The sequence below is a fragment of the Anser cygnoides genome, chromosome 5 (genome assembly GCF_040182565.1).
Source record: "Anser cygnoides isolate HZ-2024a breed goose chromosome 5, Taihu_goose_T2T_genome, whole genome shotgun sequence".
NCBI lineage: Eukaryota > Metazoa > Chordata > Aves > Anseriformes > Anatidae > Anser > Anser cygnoides.
Window position 1 is genome coordinate 25,910,001 of NC_089877.1, and position 23,056 is coordinate 25,933,056.

The window sequence follows — 23,056 nt, forward strand, 5'->3', positions numbered from 1 at the left end:
ACAAAGCTTCCCATCGGCTGACCCTCTGGACTATATGCTGCTCCTTGGCTCACTGAAGGATCAAGAAGAAAACCTGATTGTAGTCAATCGTGGACACAGAGGAGAAAGAAGAGAAGACATACCAAACAATCAGCAATTGTTCCAGCTTCAGCACTGAAACGCTATATACAATATCTTGGCTGTCACTTTAAACTCAGGTTGTGCTTTTTATGAGCTGATTATGTTACCAGGACTATAGAATAAAAATGCTATAGGGGGGCCTAATAAACAAGTTTGTCAAGTCAGTTCACTCGCTTAGGATCTGTTTCTGTACTTACCTTTAATGCAAACCAGTGGAAGCTCGTTGCAGTGCTATGTGTTTTTTTCTTAATGAAGTAAGTACTTATTGTGTTCCTCTCTAATTACATGAAGTTGTGAATCTGGCATCTGTGATACAGGGTGCTTATGGTCAAACTTAACAAAACATATAAAACCACTCTCACCTACTCTAGAATGAGTAGGAAAATTCTGGACATCGCTTTTCCTGTTTACATATACACTTTATATTTGGTTTAATGTTTTGCATGGTTAGTTGAGTTAGTGTTTTCCCCCTTTTTCACCTGTTAATGAAAAAGAAATTTAATGCTACATGGGAAGAGTTTCCCAAAGGATTAATAACCTTTTCAAAAACCTTTAAAGTGAAGCAGCAGGCGAAATCACCATCAAGTTAAAGCCCTTGTTAGTGACAACAGTCATCACCACATGGAGAACAGTTTTATCCCATAACCTCATGGCAGGAAACCACAACTCCCTAGTACGCTAAGGAAATGCATATTACGAAGTGCAATGATTAACACTGCACCAGTTGCTGTTCAAAGAGTTAAGCATTCTGCGTGCTTTATCAGAAACTTTAAAAAAAAGGTATCGTAGCAAAAAATCATATGTTTTGCTGGGAATATATCTGGTGCATTCTCAAACAAAAGTAATAATCTTTTAATATTTTTTGTCAGTATGGTACCACGTCGCATTAGTAGCATATTGTGAATAGTCAAAGCAAATGAATGGATACAATGAGTTTTACAGCTAGCCTTCCAGAAGTGAAAGCAATGCATACACCAAGGAGTTGTGGGTAGCGAGAGAATGAGATTGTCCTGCTGATTGGATGCAGACAAGCAATGAGTAATTCAAGAGCTCACAGTCAAACAAACTGCTTGTGGCACTACTACTTGTACCCAATTACCAATTCAGAGAGAAAATAAAAAGCAGTTTCAGTAGAGTCAGGGTGGGAAATCTCCAATTAGCACCAATTAGCGAAGTTGCTTCCTACAGCGGAATTCTGGGGCCGTAGGAAAAAAATAATCTCCCAGAATGCCTGGTGGAGGCATTTATTTACCAGGTGATGGGACTCCTGAAGAATAACTTGATGAGGATTTGCGCCTGTGGGACTTGAATACAGATACTACTTGGAACTTGCCTGCTCGATTTGACTGGTCAATCATAGGCTGTACTATTCTTCTTCTGGCATTAATAAACCTGAAACAGAATACAAAGAATAGCAGTCCTTTCATCAGCTTGCTTCTGTGTTTTGAGAACACCTCTGCCTGAAAACTGATGGGATTTTAGCGTGGCACGGCTACGTGTTTTGTTTCGTGTTTCTTTTTTAAAGAGTATAAATTCACTTTAAAGGATTTTCCTCTAAGTGCCCAGAAATTGTAACTGGTAACATGCTTATCTTACTAGCCAGCTTAAAGCTGGATTTGCCAGAAGGCTTTAAAGAGTAAACGCGAATGAAAACTTGTGTTTAAAGACAATTGTTTCTTTAACTTCTTAGGGTAGCTTGGAACCTGGTTAAAGTTCACAGGCTACGAGATTTTTTTTTTTTTTTTTTTTTTTTCCCCTCCATCACAGGGATTCAGCTACCCTTGCAGCTGGCCATAAATGAGGACCAGGCTTTGCCACTCCGTGCTTTCACAAGGTATTGTTAGGTCAGCAGAGCCATCAATTAGGCTGTCTGAAGTTTTATCACCAGCACAGCAGCAATAAGTGCTGGCCCAGAAAGACTTCTGCTCTTCTGCAACTCCTGCAGTTGGAGCCTGTAAAGGCCGGGGTCGCCGCGAGGTCAGTGCCAGCTGGGGGCGACCTCTGCGGCCGAGCGGGGACACCCAGCGCACGGCACCCGCCGGCCGTAAACCCAGGCACCTCTCAACTCGTTAGGAACAGCGAGCCGCAGGTACATGTGGTTAATATTAGGCCCAAAATAACTTTTCTGCAAGCCGCCCCCCCCACCCCCCCTTCCCCCTCTCTCAGATCAGGCCCCGTAGCTGCGCTGGGTGCTGAGGCTTTTGAATGCCGGGGAAGGCAGTTAGTTGGCCGCGGAGCCTGGATTTAATTTCGCTGGTAATCCAAAAATAAGTGCTTGCATATTTCTTGTTAGCTTAATGCACAACAACCCGCATCGGCACAAACTAAGGCAAATTAATTTCAGCAAAATAATTTTCAAACTTTTTTCGCACCGTTTCTTTCAAAACAGGGCAATTTTCTATCACTCACAAGCCACGCTTGTTTTTGTCCCCCTTCTTTGTGTTTGAGAACACTCCGGAGCTTTTGCACAGGTTTTGTGTGCTATTTCACAGTTCAGACTTTAGGCTGGTGACCCTTAAGGAGTGCTAATGAAGTTGAATACTAGTGTTTAATCCTCTTCAGAAATACTAACATGCCCATCATCCAAAACAGCCTCCAATAATTGCCATTGGGCCCGATCCAAAGCCCAGCCAAGTCTTTCAGTCAGGAACTGAAAACTAAGTTCATCTGCTCATTTAGTAAATTGCTGGCCTTTCTATAGCATAAACTCCGCAAGCCCTTTTGTCGTGCTCCCTTCCCGCCCCCCCGCCTAAATTCCGCCGCAGATAATGAAGGATGGTACACCTTCGCTTGCCTCTCCCGTAATCACAGTTGTGGAAATTTCATTAGACAGATGCATAAATGCTACAAGTAACACTAAAGGGCTCTTTTGCATCTCTCTGTTTACATCCTAAAGACGTTCTTTATTCTTTAAGAAAAGTATAATTCAGTTGTCAGAAATGTCATCCTGCCTCAGAATTAGTCATGACTTCAGGTATTAAAATAAAAACTCAGACACAGTCGACGTACTTGTTTATTCCCTTCTGACTGCAGCGTGGGGAAGGCAGTTCTTACCTTGGCGCTGTGATTTCTAGACATGTTTCCGTCCTCAAAGACAAAGGTCTCCGATAGGACTTAATTTGCTTAGCTGCTTTCCAGTAATGTTACCGCGCTGACCAAATGGAGCCTGACCTGAACCTTCTCTAGCCAGCATGCCTTTTATCAGCTAAAGTTAAGGCCAATAGAGATTAACAGGAAAGCCTGATAAGACTGTTTTCTCTTCTCCTATGAGCTTCTAATGGTGTATACAGATGGCAAGGTTTTAAAGAATGGAATGAACGCTTATTTAGGCCTGTAAAAAATCACAGACAACAGACACTGCCTCCCCCCCCCCCACACACTTTTCGTCTTACTAACCTGTTTTCTTCAATCAGACCACTCTTCAGGGAAACCAAATTGCTTTTTATTTATTTATTTATTTATTTATTTTATTTTAACCCCAACCACTTTTATTATTTACATCTGGTGGTCCCCTTATTTATGTCCCTTTCCACTTCCCTGCAAACACACCCTCAGTCACAGGGCTGCGAAGCATTATGGGCCTTGGCTCTCAGCGGGAGAACTCGACACTGTCTTCAAACAAATAATTAAGGGGAAGGTTAAAGGTTCACCCAGAGGTCATATCTTTGGATACTCCTCAGAAAGTTTACATTAGTAAGAAATGGGTGCCCTCTGAAGTGTTTCTTTCAATGGGTTTGCACAACAAGGCAGAACATAAAGAAAATTCTATGTCCTGAAAGGTTTCAGGTGACAACTGCTTTACAGTCATGAGCGGGCAAATTTGGATACTCCGCTCTGGTCCTGCACATTTGACAACCACCATGGCATGAGCTTGTTGGATATTGAAATACTGAAAATCTGGGATATTGAAAAAAACTTGTCCAACCATTCACTTCCCTAGTTCTATTCCCTTGATATGAATAATGGCAGCTTTTCAGGGTGAAGTCTACATAGAGATGATTATTTTGGAAATTTTTGCACTAATTATTTTGGAAATGGGAATTAAAGCCCTAATATTGAGTCCCCCAATCTTTATTTTGCTACAGAGAAAAATAGTAGTAAAAAGGATCACATTTATCCAGCAATTTTTTCCAAACAACAAAAAAAAGCACTTTGCTTTGATTTCTGATTTCATTGTATCTCCACTTTCCTGTTGCGCATGTGAATAACTGCAGGTGCAAATGACAGCCTCTAGACCAACACCACTTTGAAGAGAAGATACTCTGTCATATTCTCAGAAAGATATAGGGGCACAGGGGCTTTAGGCTTCCAGATCATTTTGAAATTCCATTCCTGTGGTTCCTCTGAAAAATCCTGGCCAGCAATGGCATCAATTATATCCACCAATGGGTGTGTCTGAAAAATTGTACTTGGAATTATTTATTTGCAAAATTGCAGGTGCAAACAGACATACATTTCAGGTCAAGCTAAAAACGGGATCCTAGAGTCGTAGCAGTAGCTACATCACATAACGCATCAGCACAATTGGTAGACAAAAGCACAGAATGCAGTGTTTGTGGATTATTATGTGTCCTTTATACTGCCCCATAAATATGCACAGTGCATAATAGAGACATAGAAACCACACTCCCTGCCCTAGTCTTTACTTTTTTTTTTTTTTTTTTTTTTTTTGAGGCCTTTTTTGAATCCCTCAGGGAGTCATCTCTAGGGCCAAAGTAAAGCAAAATACAGCCTTCTGTACAGCACCTCAGTTGGTGCATTGCAAAAACACTGATGTTATTTTGGCACAAACATCTTCAACAGGCACTAAAAGACAGGTAAAAAAAAAAATAGAATGCCAGTGCCACTATTTCCAGCATTACTCGGAACCCTATAAAAGAGGAATTCACAGCTCTGCTCCTGACACTAATTGCCTGCCTTGTTCATACCCTTCACCCAGAGGCCAAAGATTGAATGGCCTGAAAAGATGAGTAAAATCTATCAACAAGACATGGATTTCTTTGTTACTCTTCTGTTAATAGTAATTCCTATTATTTGGATGATAGCAGCGGTTAGAGGACCCAATGAAGCTCGGTCGCACTTCACCCCACGCTGCACAAACACACTGTCCAAGAGAACTCACAGTCTGAACAGATTTCTAGGCAAAGCCTGGGGGAGAGGAGACGCCTTCTCCCTGTTTGCAAAGGGGAACTGAGACAGACGGAGATTAAGTGACAAGGCCAAAGTCATACAAGAGATCTTTGGCAGAGCCACACTCCCAACATAGATTTCCTCAGTCCTCTTTCAGCGCTCAGTACAATCTGCTATCCATATGCTATCTTTCCTTTGTTCCCCCAGATTAGCAGTCAGGCACACTGGCAGGGGAGTACACAGAGAGCTCCCATTGCCACTGTTTGTGCCTTACCTGCTGTGTAGATAAAGAGGGGTCATCAGCCTCCGGGGCTGAGTCGATACCTTCACAAACTCTACATTCATGTGGTACTTGGTCCTCATTCCAGAATGATAAATGAGGTGCGTAATGTTGAGAAATACATGTCATTGACATAGTACTTTTAATGAAAAATCTCACTTCCAGCATTTTGCAAGTGACAGATTACCAACCCCCCTTATTCAAACAATAGCCATTTGAAATGAAAGTTTTGTGCTTCTTGTATTTTTTAATTGCTACCTAAAGTAGCCATATATATTATCTATAGCCAAAGTCTGTCTTTCTCACACAAGTAGTTCTGGTAACTTCAGTGGGACAATTTACAAAAACACAGCCAACAAAATTTGGCTCAAAATGCACAACAATATGGACTTTCAAAAGAAGTAATTTCATTTTTTATCCAGCAAAAAACAGTACAGCAGTAAAGGTACACTAGTGAATATACAGTGTAGTCTGGTGATTTGGTAGCCCTAGTCCTAATTGGTTTCTACCATTGCTAATTAGCATGACAATATAATCTAAATATATGCATTTAATTACATCTCTTCAAATAGAACCTCGGTTTTCTTTGTCCAAAATAAACATGTATTCTGTATTTTATAGGAAGTTCCATAATTAATCTTCTTTATATATTTATCATATTTTATCTCAAGTCCTATCAAATGATGTTAAACTCACATTTACATAATACATTTAATATTTATAATAAGTAACATTCAGATAAAATTGCAGAGAAATATGTCTGCAAGTGCAAAAGAAAATAAACAGCAAATAGAGATCTCTTAGTCTGCTCGTTCACGTCTGGCACATTCAAAAATAATTTTGTTGTTGTTTTCACTGTCTTTTTGTACATACAGTGTGTTTCAAAACACAAAGACTACACCGTACATGAATCTAAGTAAGAGTAATTTTTAAAATGAACTGTTAGTGACCATACTGATTGGAAATCAGAAATATCTCCAGCTTTACTCTATGGCTGTCATGGAAAAATCACTTTAAGTATATAGGGTCACAAAAATCTTGTTTCAGGAGGATGAATAGCATGAAAACTTAGGAAATTACAATTCATCTCCAAGTTGGAGTCTAACCCGAACTCAAACAGAGTGGTATCTAATTCCTGTCACTTGACTATACATCTCATGTCTACTGTGAGATGAACTGGTACAAAACTGAAACAGTCTCCTGTAGAAGAGTAGACTGCTCCTTATGAGAAACTGAGGAACAACATGGGCCACCAAGTACTGCTCAAAACTTTTCAATATCAGTCCTCTATTTTCACTTAAAATATCCACCCCAGAAAATGAGGTGTTAAAATACTGCATTTAACAAATCAGCCACTGCATTAAATGGGTTCTCAACTCTATGTGAATAACTGAGAAACAAATTTGTGAGATAAATTCAGTGTCAGTTCTCTTAAAGAATTAATGACCAGGAAAGTTTTGCCTCAGTTCAGATTTTAGCCCAAGAAGACATTTCTGCTCATTCGCTTGAAAAGAATACAAATACTGAGTGAATATTGTCACAGGCTTAGTCATAGCAATAATAAAAATAAGAGTAACAACAATAATGTAGGGTTAAAATTGTTTATGCGCAAAATTTTTAGGTACCCAGGGGAACAGTCTAACAAGATTTTTCAAAAACCTGACAAATCTAGATGAGAAGCTCAACTCTTATTAAGCCTAGGCAAGTGGGAGCTGAGCCTGATGAATAAATTGGGTTTAAGCACCTGCTTCAATCTGCTGAGTAAGAGCCTAAAATTCATTCTAAGAAATAATTCAAATGTTTTCACCTTTGCTGAGAAATCTTTGCCAAAAATGATATCTCAGTATTCGGACTGTGAACATGTCAGTGTTTAGCCCAAGAGTATACTACACGGATCCCTTGTTGCCCGAGAATGCCCTAATTTGGAAGGGAAAATAAGCAATGGAACACTATATTTAAGTCACAAAAAAATGTTTTCATAAGGAACCTAGAAAATTACTTTTTTTTTTTTCCCAGTCTGAAAGAACAATTTTAGAAATCTTGAGGAGTTCAGAGCAGTCTGAACGAATGTATTAGAAAAGACTAATTTTCAGAAACATTTTATCAATATACCCCATCTCCTTTGTACCAATCTTTGTCTGTCACCCAAACTTTTATCTGAGCAAGTACAATCTAGTTATCTTAGTTTATTTAACTGCTCTCTTCAATATGTATTCTAAACTGACAGAAATAGGTTTAGGTGTCCGTTTGTACGTGTGTGTACAAAAATGGTTGAAAAAGCCCTTGTTTATGCTTCACTGAATATGTGCTGCAACGGGTTACCAACACTTATTTGCAGCGTTCCTTACAGAAAAGTAAAAAAAGCTGAGTTAGTCACCTGGAAATGAGCCATCTAAGGAAGGCTTCCTTATGTCCCAAATACTGAGATATGGAGCCACTTCCATGACTGGTTTACAGGGGAAGAGGGAGGGACAGGCAGGTTAATTCCCTGACAAGACTTCACGTAGTTTTGCTTAGCCTTGTTAGAGAAGGGGGCTTGTGGGCTGTTTAAACTGACTTTCTTAAGCTAATTTTGGTATCTCACATCTCTCATAGGTGTGATTCAGAGGACCTAAGTCAGCAACCACATTTGGTGGAGGGAAGGCTCTAGAAGATGACAGTGAGCATCTAAGCTGGGCTCCTAACAGCCCAAGGCAGGCACTAACAGCCCCGTAGACCTCTGCCACATCTTGTATGTTTATGTTGGATCTTCTAAAAATACGTTATGCCACCGGGAGTTGCCAATTGCTGAAAACCATAAATTTGCCCATCCTGTACCTGTGAGACTGTCTTAAAAAATCTGAAATTTAAACAGCATTCTTCTTAGTATTTACATTCCAGGTTTTTGAGTCATTGTGTCACATTTTTAAACTGCTCTCCTCGGTCACAAAATCTAGAAACTTACTTGGAAAGATTCTCACATAACTGCTGTCTCCTGAAGTTGGGGCCTTGAGTTAACATGAAATAACTTGAGCCTTGTGATAAAATCATGAGAATTGGCAACGGGGACAGATATTTACCTCAGAGAAAATATGTTAAACACATGACTCTTGGTTACCGAGCTACCTTTTCAGATCACAGGAAAATGACTTAGCTTCTGCCAAGGCCCTGGTACGTTTCACACCAAATCACACGCCCTGGGCAGCCATGTTCACGCGTGCCCCAAGCCAGCGGACTGTGCAGGGCGACACTGATCACTGCCCAAAGGTGCCCTGGCAGGGACACACCACCTTGCCACACCGACCTGCAGTGGGGTGCAGCTATAGGGCTCCCCGGTGCTCCCCGCCACTGTGAGAGGCCTAACACCTGCCCACACCCCACAGCCTCACCCCCGCCTCAGCACTGTGGGGCTGGAGCACCGCTTCGAGGGTGGGCTGGGGCACCAGGGCTACTAGTGGTGGTGCCTCTGCCACGGGGCATGGCAGCCTCCCGTCTGCCCCAGGGGCGAGGTGGCAGCACTCTGCTTTCACTTGGTGCAAGTGCGTGAGGCCAGGGGGATTGCACGGCCCTGGGCAGCAAGTAGGCCGTGAGAGGTGAGAAGTGAGTTTGGCAGGTGAGGGTAGTGAAGAACTGTGCCACACCTGCACATGCAAAGGGATAGGCACACGTTTCCTTACAAGCTTTCAGAAAAGCTCAGCTTAGGTGGAAAAGTACCCTTTTTTATGCCCCTTGGATTTCTGGCTGGTAAACAAGGGCCACTCGGTGACTGAGGCCACACCTGCAGCCGTGCAGCAGTCTGGCAGGACCTCATTTCCCAAGCAATGCCTGTTACTCTTCCAGTATGCCATCAGATTATTCATATATGGCTATTTATCATGCACCGTAAAAATGATCTTTTAAAGATACTTGAAAGGAAGGGAGGAGACAAACAGACATACTTCCTTAGCTATTCATATCTTACAGATAAAATGCAAAGTCAATAGACATAAGCTGTAGTATGTAACCTCATCCTGTACTTGATTTATTGCAGATGGGAATCAACTAGAAACTGAATCACTTTGAAATTTTTACTACTGACATTAAAATTCCAGGTTTGTATACATACATCTTGTGGAGATGCTAAATACTATTTTAGCTAATTTGGCATGTGCTTTGACTTGCTGGCACTTAGACGTCCATGTTAAAGGTGGATAACAAACCTGCTATAAAATCTTAAGTAACTCATGCATTTAAAGTTGTGTTAGTTTATTATATTAAACTCATAGGACAAGATTTTTAAAACTGATGACGGTCCAGCAGGCTTGAAAACATAATCAGCTTATTCAGCTTCTTACATAGGAGTTGAGGACTCTAATTTTAGCCAACTTTTTCAAAAAGCATTGTGTAGTTTTACAATATCACATTGAAGTAACTTACACATCTTTTTAACTGTTTCATACTGAGTTTTTTAGCCAACTCTAAATTAACCTGAAAAGGAGAGTTGTCAACAAATTTAACATCTGTTTAACTTCCCTGATCAAATTAGATTAAGGTATTAATTCTGCTTCTTTTTCAGTGGAAACTACCTAAGTAGCAACTTGCCAAAAACGCATAAAGGTGTTTAGCAATTATGTACTGGGTATGTTTGAAGAGATCAAGGTGCACTCACATGTCCTGTGCTATGGATATCTCTGATTAGCTTGTCATCTTCTCTGAAGAAGATGTAGCCCAACTCTCCTATACTATGTAACAGGCCAGCTGTTAGCTGTCTGTCAAGCACCTAAAGTGGACAAGTAGTCCAGGAGCAAAAATGTCACTCCTTTGATCTGGCAAGGAGCAGCTGCTGATTTATAGAGTAGGACTTTGTTCTTCCGTTCTATTTTACTTTCTTTCCTAAGGCAGAACCACAAAATCCAGCAGAAAAAAAAAAGTGCCGTTCTCTGCAACATCAACAAGCTCTGACAACTGCAACAGGGTTTTTCTTGGCCCTAACAAAGCTCTCAGGCATCTCCTTTGACGCTCACCTTTTTTTTTTCCTTCTTCTTTTTGCAATGCGGTAGTTATTGTTTAATTCAGCTTCTGTAAATGGAATGGACTGTGGCCAGCAAGCCTGGGGCATAAACACACCTGTATGAAAGAAGCCTTATTGTAGCAACCATCTACAACCAACCTGCACATACACTACCAGTTCGTGAGTTCAGAAGGAATGTTCCATTTTCCCTGACAGTAAATTTTGCCTTAAGATAACAACTTTTTTTGTACCCACTGTCCTGTCTTGACCATGAAGCTTGTACACTTTTTCATTGTTATTAAAATCTGAAGAAAAAAATAATATGTATTTTTCTACCTGTAACCAGTGGACCTAAGGAAATTGCATCTGAAGAGCCCTTTTTTAAAAAATCACAGACAAAATAGATTTATAGAAACACAGTGCTGAAAGTTTGAGAACTACTGATCCCAAAGATACCCTTTCTGTTTCAGAGACAGTAATACAATTGTAGCCACCTCCAGTTTATACTGTTACAGATTCTCCTCAAAATAAAGTAAAAAATTGTAAAACAAGTATTTAGTAAGAAATAGAACTTGATGCAACTAATTGGACTGTGATATCACAGCCCAGACTAAACGCTCTCTTCAGTTCTTTCAGACTCAGGTGCTGAATAGATGCTGTCAGACAATCAGTGACTATACAAGGTGTTAAACTCCTGCCTCACCTACTGGAATGGCAAGGAAGTTTCCTCTGTTGCAGCTGCCCCTTTATTTCCTTTCTGATCTGTTTTCAACTTTATTAGCTGAAAAAAAGTTCTACGGGCCACAAGAAAAAACTGCAGTATAATGCTGGTGAGCTGGAGAGGAGTATCTTGTGTGCTTATGGATTGGAAGGGAACCACACAACAAGCTATGTATTGACCCTGGTACATGTCTGCACACATTCTGTGTTCACACTTCTTTATACTGTAATTTTAAAAACAGGCACAAAAGGTTTACAGAAACAAAGAGGTGAGGGTGGTGGGGGCATCATGACTACAAGGTCTTTTGCATATATGTTATCATGTGGAAATAAATAAAAACTATTACAGCCAAGCCCCTAAGGAAGGCAGGAAAATGATGATGTACAGAATAGTATAAAATGATATATTAAAAACTGAGCTGTCAGTGGAACAATAGAATATTAAGCGAAAGTCCATAATAATTTGCAGATATTTAGCTGTAGACATCTTCTTATGGTTGGTGGGTACTAAAGTGAACATGAGAAGAAAGAGAACTAGTTAGGTAATTAGAAGTCATGGGCATAAATAACACACGAAGTATAAACAACATCCACCCCCCATTTTATATCTCTTATTCAGATACACCTAATCATCTCTCAGTAAGTCATACCTACGTGCTGATATCACTTGTGTTTTGGTCTTCACATTGGTTACAGGAGATTCAACTTATGTTAATCTTCTTTCTCTCTCTAGATACAGAATCACGTTCATTTTTCTCCTTTAATTATTCAAATACTGGTGGCAAGTCTTTTATCAAACCAGACAGTCTAATGGCTTAGTAGCTAGAGATGTGTCAGCACCACAGATACCACGGATTGCAGCCTCCATGTTACAGAATACTTGCTCCACAATGACTGAAGATATTGCCAGCATAAGTATGGGATGGCTATATTGTTTAAGCATGCTAAAACCCAGCGGCAATTGTACCTATCTTCCCTGTATCATACTGGCAAAGTCTTTACTCCATCTCATCCCGTTTTGTGTTCTCTATACCACACAGGAGTCACGTGAAAATGCTTTAAAAATATTTTTGAGAGTTTGTTAGTACATTAATGTGTTCCATGTACCCCTGTGTGTCAGCTACTGTAAGCCAAACTAGTCTGAATTATGGAATCGAAAAATTAAATAACCTCTGTGGAGCTGTTTGCCTGTCACTCTGTATCCCAGGCTCCTGTACTTTCAGACCAGAGCTTCATCTCCCCCAGGGCTCAGCTCTTGCTCCCCAGACTACCTTGCTGGCTTACCAGAGATAATTGCAAACTACATCTGGCAAGTCAGTGATAAAGCTTGCTGGTGCTCTGCAGGGGTCCTAGATGGCCAGATATGGTGTGATTGAGGACATATATATGAATGTTGTACCATTTCTCATCACTATGCAGTTTTCATTCTTCTGAACAAGCAAAGGACTGAAACTGGGAAGAACTGTGCTTTCTGAAGCACTTAGAAGGTTAGGTTCCTCTGATTTCAATACTCTTGTGGCTTATGGGCAGAGCACAGCACAGGAAGAACCTGTGCTCAAGTGCACCACATTTAGGTTATTGAGTTCCCAAGCTAAAGAGCTGGTTGTTGTTGTTGTTATTATTATTATTATTTATTATTATTTTATTCTTTCTTCTCTTAAAGGACAGGTAGCTGGAGAAATATCTCTTAATGTAGTCACTGCCATTTACATAGCTCATGTGAAAATTAAATCAAGCCACAAAAAGAAACTTGAAACTGAGCACATATTTCTTCGATGAAAACTGGCCAGTTCTGTAAAGTGTTCCACTATCCCATATTTTGCATACAATTGAGATATCTATTATGAAATGAAGCCCAATCTATATAACCTATCTAATATTTATCTTTCTTTATGAGAGCAGTTTGGAAACTGTGTGTGATCTTACATAATGTTAATAACTGGTTGCTGATGGATTTCAGCATTAATTCTGACTGTTCTGACTGGTCTGGTGTTGAGGCTTAATTTTCAGTAGAATTTCACTAATTGTTCCTGCACTGCGTAGGGGTGAAGGCATCTAAGAATATGTGTATAAACCTGCATTTGAGCCCATAAAATTGGTAATTGCAGGGCTGTATCCAACAATGCTGATCACTTTAGCCTGATCTAGTTAAAGCACTCAGATGTATAAGTAAAATCTTTAAAATGACCAAGTCCTATTATAAAACTTAGCATAGGTTCTGTAAAGCCCATCTTAATGCTCAGTGAAGTTTAGAATTAGAAGGCAATATTAGTAAAGAGATATCGATCTTTGGTGCCTAAATTGTAGGTGATCTGCTACCAGGGAAATTCTTGTCTCTGGTTAGATGTTCCAGGAATCACCAGAAGATGGACTTAGATACCTAACAACCATAAAAAAAAAAAAAAAAAAAAAAAACAAAAAACCTTTCACTTAACAGGGAAAGTGCCTAAATTCTTTTGGCATGTAGATTTCTGCTTTTTAACACCCTATCCCATCAACACTTTTTCTGCTGTGTTTACATGTATCGTAATAGCACTCTGTCTCTGAGTTAGACACAGTGTCCAGTCAGGTTTCCTATGGATCGTTTTAGTGTGAGAGACATTTAAGACAGGTTTGTTCTTTCTTATAATAACATAGATAAAGATCTCTTTCCTTTATAGCTGACACCATAATTATTTGAATATTTATCTGGAAAGAAGGAGATCAAGTTTTGCCTCCCTATCCTGCTTGATTTGGAACAAAGACTTGAGCATAGGTTCTTCACATATTCTTAAACAATATCTGAATCACCAGTGTATTCAGTACAGTGAACAAAGCCCTTTCAGTTCTCATTCTGAGATGTTCTGCCACCTGAAGTAATTATACAGTCATTGTAATTAGCCAGAAATTAACTCTCATACATCTTAAGTTGGAGCCCTAACCAAGAGGCTGTACAGTCAAGCCCTTGTTCTTATTTAATTTTGTTCTACTGACTAGTCGTTACATACACAACAGAATTGGCAGTCAAGAGAACAAGAAAAGCATGATAGAAGACTGAAGATGGAGCATTATGTTCAATAGCCCATTGATTGGGAAACTCAACTCACTTGGAACAGTTAAGACAATGATTTAAATCAAGATGAAGAGAAGACCTGCAAACATATATCCTATTTAACAAGTAAATTTTCTAGCCAATGAGCCATTGAGTATAGCACTCCCTCTACCCCATTTGCCTCTTTTGTGTAAAGCCTGGTATGGCTGATACATGACAAGACTTTGGCTGGATTGGGCCCCTGGGGAGATACACTGAGGCAAGGCTGATTTTGTGTTTAAAGTTGTGTTTCACTCTGGAGCATGTTATGCTCCAGAGAGAAACACAAATACATAATACATATGTATTTGTGTTCCCACTCCTCTCTCCTGGAGGTCCCATCTATTTAAAATTACCACGGTCAGGGCAATATCTTGCTAATCAGTACTGCTAGGGTTACAGTTAGCAGTTTCTCAGTGATAGCACATTCTAAGCTAAGTTTTGTGTGTGCTCACCAATAGAAACAAGGAGATGTGAACCAAACAATTTTAGGCATCTCAGGACTGGGCAGCAGCTAGGTGAGGATACTGGAATTTCAGTGATAGCTAAGGGCAAATATCAGCTTAAACTAAAGATTCCAGGGTTATTTTTTTTCTTAACACTCATAGACAACTCAGTTGATATACATATCTAACAGACGTGTTCACGAGGAAATACTTTGTGAAACATGCTACACAGATCTTTTATCTTGACTTAAATGATTTATAAGACAATATTGTAATAATATTTTTCTAAGAATTTTGAGTCAAATTTTAGAATGCCTTTAGAGAATCTTTGAAAGAAACACAAATTTTAAGGTCAATACAAACATTATGTAAAAAAAAAAAAAAAGCCTGTGAAAAGGGGGAAAAATTCCTCAAATTCACATGCAGCATCGTCCATCTACATAGTTCAGCATTGTGCTTGAGCGCATAAGATTTTTAAAATAAATTTTATAAGAAATTCACTATAAATAAAATGAAAACAATGTTTTCATTCTGATTCAGTGTCCAAACTGAGGAGAATATAGAAAGAGAAATCAGTAGTTAGAAGAGGGAAAGTTATGTTTTTCCTCTTTGAATTACTAAAGCATCAATGGCATGTGTACATTTCTAGGAAAAATGCACTTCTTAAATCTGATAGTAAAAACCTAGCAATGTTTAACTACTTTAGAAACCAACTGTGCCTTATTTATGACATGTAAACTTTTAGCATGACAAAGTATAAAACAGAATAATAAAGGCAACAAATGCAAATTCCCTAGGAGTCAGATGAACTAGTAAGGTGAGTTAGTTTCCATTCCCTTTTCTTGATTCTTTCCCAGTTGTTATATTCAGTCTTTCCAATGTGACTATACTATCATCCACAAAATTTTTAGCATCATCGTAATCATAAAAGATATATTTTATATCTTTATAAATCACATGAGGCTTAGCAGACCCCAGTAATGCCACATCTGCTTTAATCCTAGTAAATTCTAGCCTAAGACAGCATAGCCTGTGGTGTCTCACCTGAGTTCTCAGAGACATTTCAGAAAATGCATTAGCTTTGTGAGTCAGTGAAATAAATGCAAACAAATATAGTGGTAAATAGCCGAAGAAAAATTTAGCACTCTAAATGGGTTTTGACAGAAGCCTGAGTTGAAAAATCTAACTCTTTTATGCATGCCCACCAATCAATTTTGCTGAGATGAGTGGTCCAATTAGCTTCCTAATTTTTGATGCCTGATGAATCAAAATTAAAACAACATAAAATAAAAAATAAAATCATGTATCTAGAAGACCAGTATTCTATTGGTGGAAGAAACTAGGGTGTCTGGAAAAAAATCCCAATATCAAATTCCACATCCTAATTTAAAGTACTACTACTACTACTACTACTACTACTACTACTACTACTAATCCAGGTACCTCATTGCTAGGACAAATTTGATGCAAAGGTGTGCAGCTAAGACTGGTGCTTAAAATTTTCAAGTGCATTAAATTCAGGTAAAAAATCAGTAAGTGAAAAGTTTTGTGGCCACGCTTTACATCCAGACTGAAAAAAAATATCATCCTTCTGCCAAAGTTATCCCAAGTGCTACCTAGATCATGTACTAGTTTTCCAATAAAGCACAGGCCTATAATAACTGCTTAAGCATGCCATAGAGTATTAATCTTCCTCATGAACTCAGTCCCAAACCAGTTTCCATGGAGAGAAATTAAGAGGTATGTACAGGTAAAGGAGAAAATATATGGCTAGCCAATGATACAGAAAGGCTCTTTAGGTACAGAAAGGTTTTTTGGATGGGAGCTATGGTAGAGAGGAAGGATTTTTCAACTGAGATTGCAGAACAAAGAGGAGGGCAGTATTAGATGATTAGAGAAGAGAGTATGAAAAAAGAGACATAGATGTTGAAGTAGGTTTTGACATTGTTTAAAAAAAAAAATTGAAATGGATCCATAAAAGGATGGGGGAAGGCTGCTGAAGTTTCTAAAGTAGGAGGTAATTTTGATGCATGTGTGAGAAGGAAGCATCAGCATGTGGCATGTTAGGGGGAATGAAGAAACAGAACTTTAGAGTCCTGAGGGAAGGGAACTACAATAGTCAAGGTGAGAAGAGATGAAGGCAGACGCAAACATGACATACTGTCAAAATAGCAATAGGTAGGAGGGCAGACATTGGAGATGTGAAGGACAGAGCAACACTAGGAATTGCATGTAGATTTGGGGCAGTGGGAATAAATGTGTGAGATGTCCTAGAGGGTTATGAAGGACTAGGATTTGAATGTCCAACAGAATAATTTTGCACCATGATCAGTCAGTTTTGTTTACCAGGTTATAAACATGTCTATATAAAATGCTTCTATCTAAAATGCAAACTTCTTTTAGAAAATACTCTGTTTATTGTGACAGTTTGTTAGCCAAGCAATCTCTGCAGTGTCTGCAGCTGTGGCTTTTTTCATCTCATCAGTAATTTTAACTCTCTTATTAGTGTGAAGCTTTTCACAGTATTTAATAATTACAAATATACTTCCCTCCAGTTCTTGAGTTCCATTTTTTTTGAGTGTACTGTGCTTTCTTTAACATCTACATAATTTGCCCTCAAAATCATTACAACATCACAACACTTTGGAACAGAAGATGCAAATACGGTTCTGATAAAGGTTTGCTTTTTTTTTTTTTTTTTTTAAATAGTAGCTTTGAACATTATACATTTATCTACAATCAGTATATTTCTTCTTTTGGTAGTCCAAATATCCAGGTTCTGAAATGCTATGCATCTGTGTGAGAGGGGGAACACTACATCTCATAGTTGTTTAATCCTCAGTGTTGTTTGTTGTGTGAAGAGCAGAGTAGGCTTTTACTTATAACTGTTTTAAACTGCTCTATGACTCTCCAAAAGACCCCTGGATGAGGTTAGCACGATAAACAGCTTGATTTCTCTTAGCAGCACTCATTCAGACTGACAGCACCCATTCATTCACTGGAGACTAAACAACATATATATATATACATATATATAAATCTATCTATCTATCTATCTATAGATATAAAACTTAACTGTTGGCCTTACTGACTCCTGCAAGGGCAGCTACACTATCATTACCACCAAGTGCATACAACCTGAGCTTGATGTTGGCCTACTTAAAATTACTATTTGCTTTGAAGGGTTAGCAAAGCAATTTATAAAATTATGGGGTGAAAGTAAGAGAAGCCCCATTAAAAGCTTTTCCTTTCCTTTAAAGGAGAGCGAACTGAGTAAGACTCTCTGAGTTTGACCCACTTATTACCTCTGTACATTTGTCTTTATTAACATCTATTAACTGATTAGATTTTCCTTAGAAGTAATTGTGCACTTTTAGATAATTGTATCATTGTGGCTTCTTACTGGGGAAAGGTGTTATATCCAAACACTTAGGACGGATAAAACTAGATGGATGTATCTGCCTGTCCATCCATCTGTCCACTCAAGAAACCTCTGAATATAGAGAATTTAAAGCAGTTGTGCAACTAGTAAATTAGAGGTACATACTTAAGAAGGAAAATACACTTAATTAAATAGGTGTCAAAATTATTTTCTTGTCAACATCCACAATATCCATGATGCAGTGATGTTGTGTAATTGCTCGTATGGAATACTAGTTTTTAGAACCATAATGAGTTGCTATTAGAAAAACCGGGGACATATTATTAGTATCCCCACAGAGTTAACTTCTAAATTATTTATACTTGCAACACTTGCATGTAATGGCAGTTTTAAACTCAAGCAAACAAAGCAAACCACACAATAAAGAGAGGGGAAGAGAAATGTACCCAAACCATTCCTGAAAGCATGTACCTAAAAAGGCGAGGCAAAACTAACCAGATTTTGTTTCCTACTCAAATCCTCATGAGCTTTGCAACAGACAGCATCAAAGCTTTTTGGAGTTGTGTCACCTTGATAAAGGATTGAACAGCAGTGTATCTGTTTTATCTCTCACATCTGAAATGTAAAGGAATGCAACTTTATTTGTCTGGTGCAAGTTTGCTCATTGTCTTTGAAATTCCACAGTGGACCCTTCACAAAAAAAGCTTAACTATCAGAAAGGTGCAGATGAGACCAGAGTCTTGTGTTACTCTTAAATTCATCCCCTAGGCTATGGTGTTAGGTTTGCACAGAAGTTGGGGGGCGGAGGAGAGGATCGTTGTTTTTATACAAACTTAGCATTGTGAATTATTTATTCTGCTTTCCACACTTGTTTTACCAATACACAGTGTAATGATAACACTTTAAGTAGAGTCAACACTTCTCAGAAAAATTGAGATGGGATGCCTTTAAAAAAATAGCATTAGCCAAACTCAAGTCTGCTCAGTGCACAGAGGATGTGGGTGAAATTAAAGAGAAAAGAGCTCTGACTGAAGGCTCTAATGGTCTCCTCCTGGTCTTAAACTGTGTACATTTATGAACAAATAAAGACCATCCTGTTCACTTTCCATTAAGTTATCTATGAAGTTTTGCCTTAACGATCAAAACAAATTCCAGCTGAAATCGCTGTCTTATTAACTTACTGAGCAGCTAAACCTGGTTTCTCTAAAAAACAAATTTCTACTCCACAAAAGGGAGGAAAAATCATACGGCATGTGGTGTTTTGTTTGATTTTTTTTTTTTTTTGCCCCTGGAAAAGGAGTATGTACCTAAACACTCTCATCTTTTTGTCAGTCACAATACAAACAGGTTTTAAAAGTATCCAGTTGTTCTGAGTGCCTCTCTGGGTATTTGGATTAAGGGACTCAAAATAAACATACAATGAAAATGCTGGCCTTCTTTTTAAGGAAAATGAGCCTTACATGTATGAAGAATCTGATTTGCCTTATATTACTTCAATTGTACATCAGCACCCTCCTTGATTATCGTGGATTTGCATTAGTTTAGAATTGGAGTAACTGAGCAGTGGATCAGGCCCAATAGTCAGACATATGTTTTCCACTGGATAATGGCTACTTATATATTTATGAATTTTAAAATGCTTTTCAATCCAACTATCATTGTTACTATGTGCAGGAAGTAAAGGAGTAAATTGCAACCAAGCTTTCAGGGGTTTATTCCCTCATGAAGCACTTGTATTTGCAAGTGTCACAGGAGGGCAACTGTATAGTGCCCTCTACATAATAAATGACACTGTTGAATATTCTTAAAGTAATGTCTGTGTGTGAGTGGTTTTGGGGACAGAGCTGTTATCTGTTGGGTTTTACATACCTAATTACTATGCCATAATTTCTTTAACCCAGCTTCACAGAAAATTTCAAGGAGGTTTAAAATAAGCAGTACTCAGATCTGTTCTGTCCTGATCACCCATAGAAACAGTGAGTACTCTCAGGGCCATAAACAGCTTTCAGGCAAATGTGTAATTCCGGTGTCAATTGGAGTTATGTGCAGAGTCTCAGAGCAGAAATAGTATATAGCTCTCCACTCCTAAACATGACAGTCATAATAAACCTTAACCTCGACATTCCCTGCTTTCCTCAACCACAGCTAAAAATGTTATACACATTTATACCATCTAATGAACCAGACATTAAAAGGAAACCACAGATCTATACCAATAGATTATCAGGAAGAGAAGTGTGAAGTGGATACTTGCTCATTGTAGTATCATGGTAGTTACAAAGAGGAAAGACCTAATACATCATCCTCTTCATCCTTCTGCAAGAGTAAGGGATAATCTACCAACAGAGGTCCCACCATCTACTGAAATAACACTTTGTAAACTGGATAGTGCAAATAAACAGTGCAAAAACCTAGGGAATAGAAACTCAGACTCACCATGGTGAACCTGGAAAGAAAATGCATGTTTATTTTACTCTCCTTTGGCAGCAATACAAATGGAGGATAAACCACTGATTGAAGTAAGTTGTTGGGTTCAAGTGAATTGTCTTGTTTCTGAATCTGTCACGTATTCTCTTTGTATAGCCTAATTAATTGTAGATGGTGAATCTGTTTATGAAAGGAAGTGAGAGGATATAAGATTTCTTTTTCTCTTTCAGGAGCAAATGGAATTTAGATTTCACTCCTTTCCCACCCACACCTCCTTCAAGTCAGAGAAACAAGCAGCACTGAAATGATAGCAACCTGTAGCAAGTGGTGGTCAGTAATGAATATATATCACTGTGATGAACAAGGGTGAAGTAGGAAACAGTGCTTTTGTTATGCCTTAGAGACACTCCATGCTATCCTTATAGTTTTTTTAATAATCAAACCCTTAGTCTACCTGAAGCTCAGTTTCCAATCAGTTAATGATATCAATAATTATTGCTTCCCCACATTTTCCTTAGGTTTTCATGATATATTTTCTATTGTTTTTGAGACAATTTGACAGTGCAGGGCACAAAAATATCTGGATACTAATATATCCATGCCAGTACAATGCACAGGATTTACCTTCTTCTGATTGAAATTCTGATGATGGCTGAAGAACCGATTACACTAGCTACAATTACTAGAGTCTGGTTTACAATTTGTTCTGCAACTGTTATTCACATGTAACTTTTCAGAAGTCTTTCTAAGATTATTTTTTATGTGGGATAATTAGCCTGATATTTAAGAATTCTAATCTCATATAAATGCTCAATCAAAACACATATTTTCCTGTGAGCTAAAAATGCCTGGATTTCAGTTTTGATTCTCAGAAGAATGTTATTGTTCCTGCAGGACGTGCAATGGAACATAAAAGAGCATTTTACCTCACCATTTGAATTGGATGTTTTTTTTCTCTTTTTTCTTTATTTTTGAATGTTTAATTGATTATTGTTGTCTATTGTGTTTTTCTTTTTTGTTGTTGTTTTTTCATTGTCTTTATCTTCTTCTATAGTGTGAATTTACTGCTTTTAGAAAATCTGCAAAAAGACTGCTCTTCTTACACTGTGCTTCTTACTTCATATATTTCATTTTGAAATAAAAAATAGTGGTTTTCAATTTCAGGACCCATTCAGTTAGCCGTCTCTCTTCAGGGACTACCAAAGAGGATGCCAATTAATTCTGACTGTATGATGCGTACTCCAAAGCCCACCAATTCACTTCTTACAAACCACAAAACAAATGCCGTTAATTGACTTTTGGCAAGTGCTGATTGCAACTGGACTAGAACTCATGACTGAAATTGTCAATGTTTCAGTGTAAGAAATACTTCCTTATCCATAAAATAAACACTATACCAAAGTGGTAAGTAGACAAATTACTATGTCCTCGTGAATTGCTAAGTCAGTGCCTCCCTCAGAAAAGGGAGAGGAAAGAGAAGGATAAAAAAATCCCAGTAAAGAATATTTTACCTTTGCAGACAGCAAAAGAAATTAAAAAAAAAAAATAAAAAATCCAACCCAGCAATGAGAAAGAAGAGGAAAAATCAACCACTGAATGTGGGAGGACACTTCATATTCTTCATAACAGGTGGCTCACATGAAAACACATCCCATCAGCTTCCTGATGAAGTGAACACCATGGAGGGGAATGGCAAAGTCAATCTACTCTGGCTTATAGGGAAAGAAGCAACTTGCTAGAGGCCAACTAATGAAAAAGAGTTGGAAGTATGCTGAAATGTCAGGATCCAGATGTTTTCGTGGACTTAGTTCTAGGCCCATCACAAGAAATAGTAAGTCTGATTTCCCTGGTTTTGCACTATAGGGAAGTCTCTCAACATCTACAGAGTTTCTTCACTTACTTCAGGATAATCAAGACTGTCATCAATCAGACCCAATATCTCCTGAAATTTGCTATCATATTTTGTAGAACGTAAACTGCAGGCCCAGTCATTACTGGGCCCTGGAAGAAAGGTATCAGTAGTAAACATCATTGCTTCAATTTTCCTTTTCCTTGAAGGAAAACTATTTTATATACTTGAAAATGATAAGTTAAAAAGATGTTCAATTATTTCATTGCCAGACCATTTACCTCAACCTGGAGATTGACAGCAGAAGTGAACTGTGCACACTAGAGCACTTTCTAATTTATTTTAAACAGATATTAGTTGCCTGCTTTATATTAGATAGGGACAATAATTTTGGTGCCCTTTTTTGAGCATTTGAATGTAAGTAATGAATACTGTATTTCTACTTGTACAATTTGCATTTCTGCTAGCTTTCCTTCCCTCAAAAGCGTGCTCCTAGAAAGTAAGTCCTCCAATAAACATATTGATACAAAAAATCCTGGTCAAAGTAGAGTACTGGGGACCAAGTCTTGAGACTACATGGGTAGGGGCATTGCTGGAGGACAGACTGTGGAAGTAATTTCCCTTTGTGTTGCCTCCGTGGTGGAATACCCTGCATTGCTACAG

General features: G+C 38.5%; 1 protein-coding gene and 1 long non-coding RNA gene across 14 annotated transcripts in view; one reads left to right on the plus strand and one right to left on the minus strand.

The window, feature by feature from the left end:
* The window catches only part of MEIS2 (Meis homeobox 2), a 173,475-nt gene that overhangs the window by 5,110 nt on the left and 145,309 nt on the right, over window positions 1–23,056 (minus strand). For 5 of the 13 annotated variants that reach the window (XM_066997578.1, XM_066997571.1, XM_066997575.1 and 2 more), the window contains 2 exons: window positions 1,454–1,512; window positions 1–52 (listed from right to left, as the gene is read on the minus strand). The exon at window positions 1–52 is cut by the window's left edge and continues 38 nt beyond it. In XM_066997578.1, the coding sequence (XP_066853679.1) occupies window positions 1–52; window positions 1,454–1,512 (111 nt within the window). Of the gene's footprint in view, window positions 74–1,372; window positions 1,513–23,056 lie in introns of all 13 variants that reach the window. The other 8 variants (XM_066997577.1, XM_066997569.1, XM_066997573.1 and 5 more) reach the window with 3 other exon arrangements.
* On the plus strand, window positions 17,341–21,997 carry LOC136790891 (uncharacterized). Its single transcript, XR_010831732.1, has 3 exons — window positions 17,341–17,413; window positions 20,775–20,874; window positions 21,709–21,997. It is a non-coding gene; the product is annotated as an uncharacterized lncRNA (long non-coding RNA).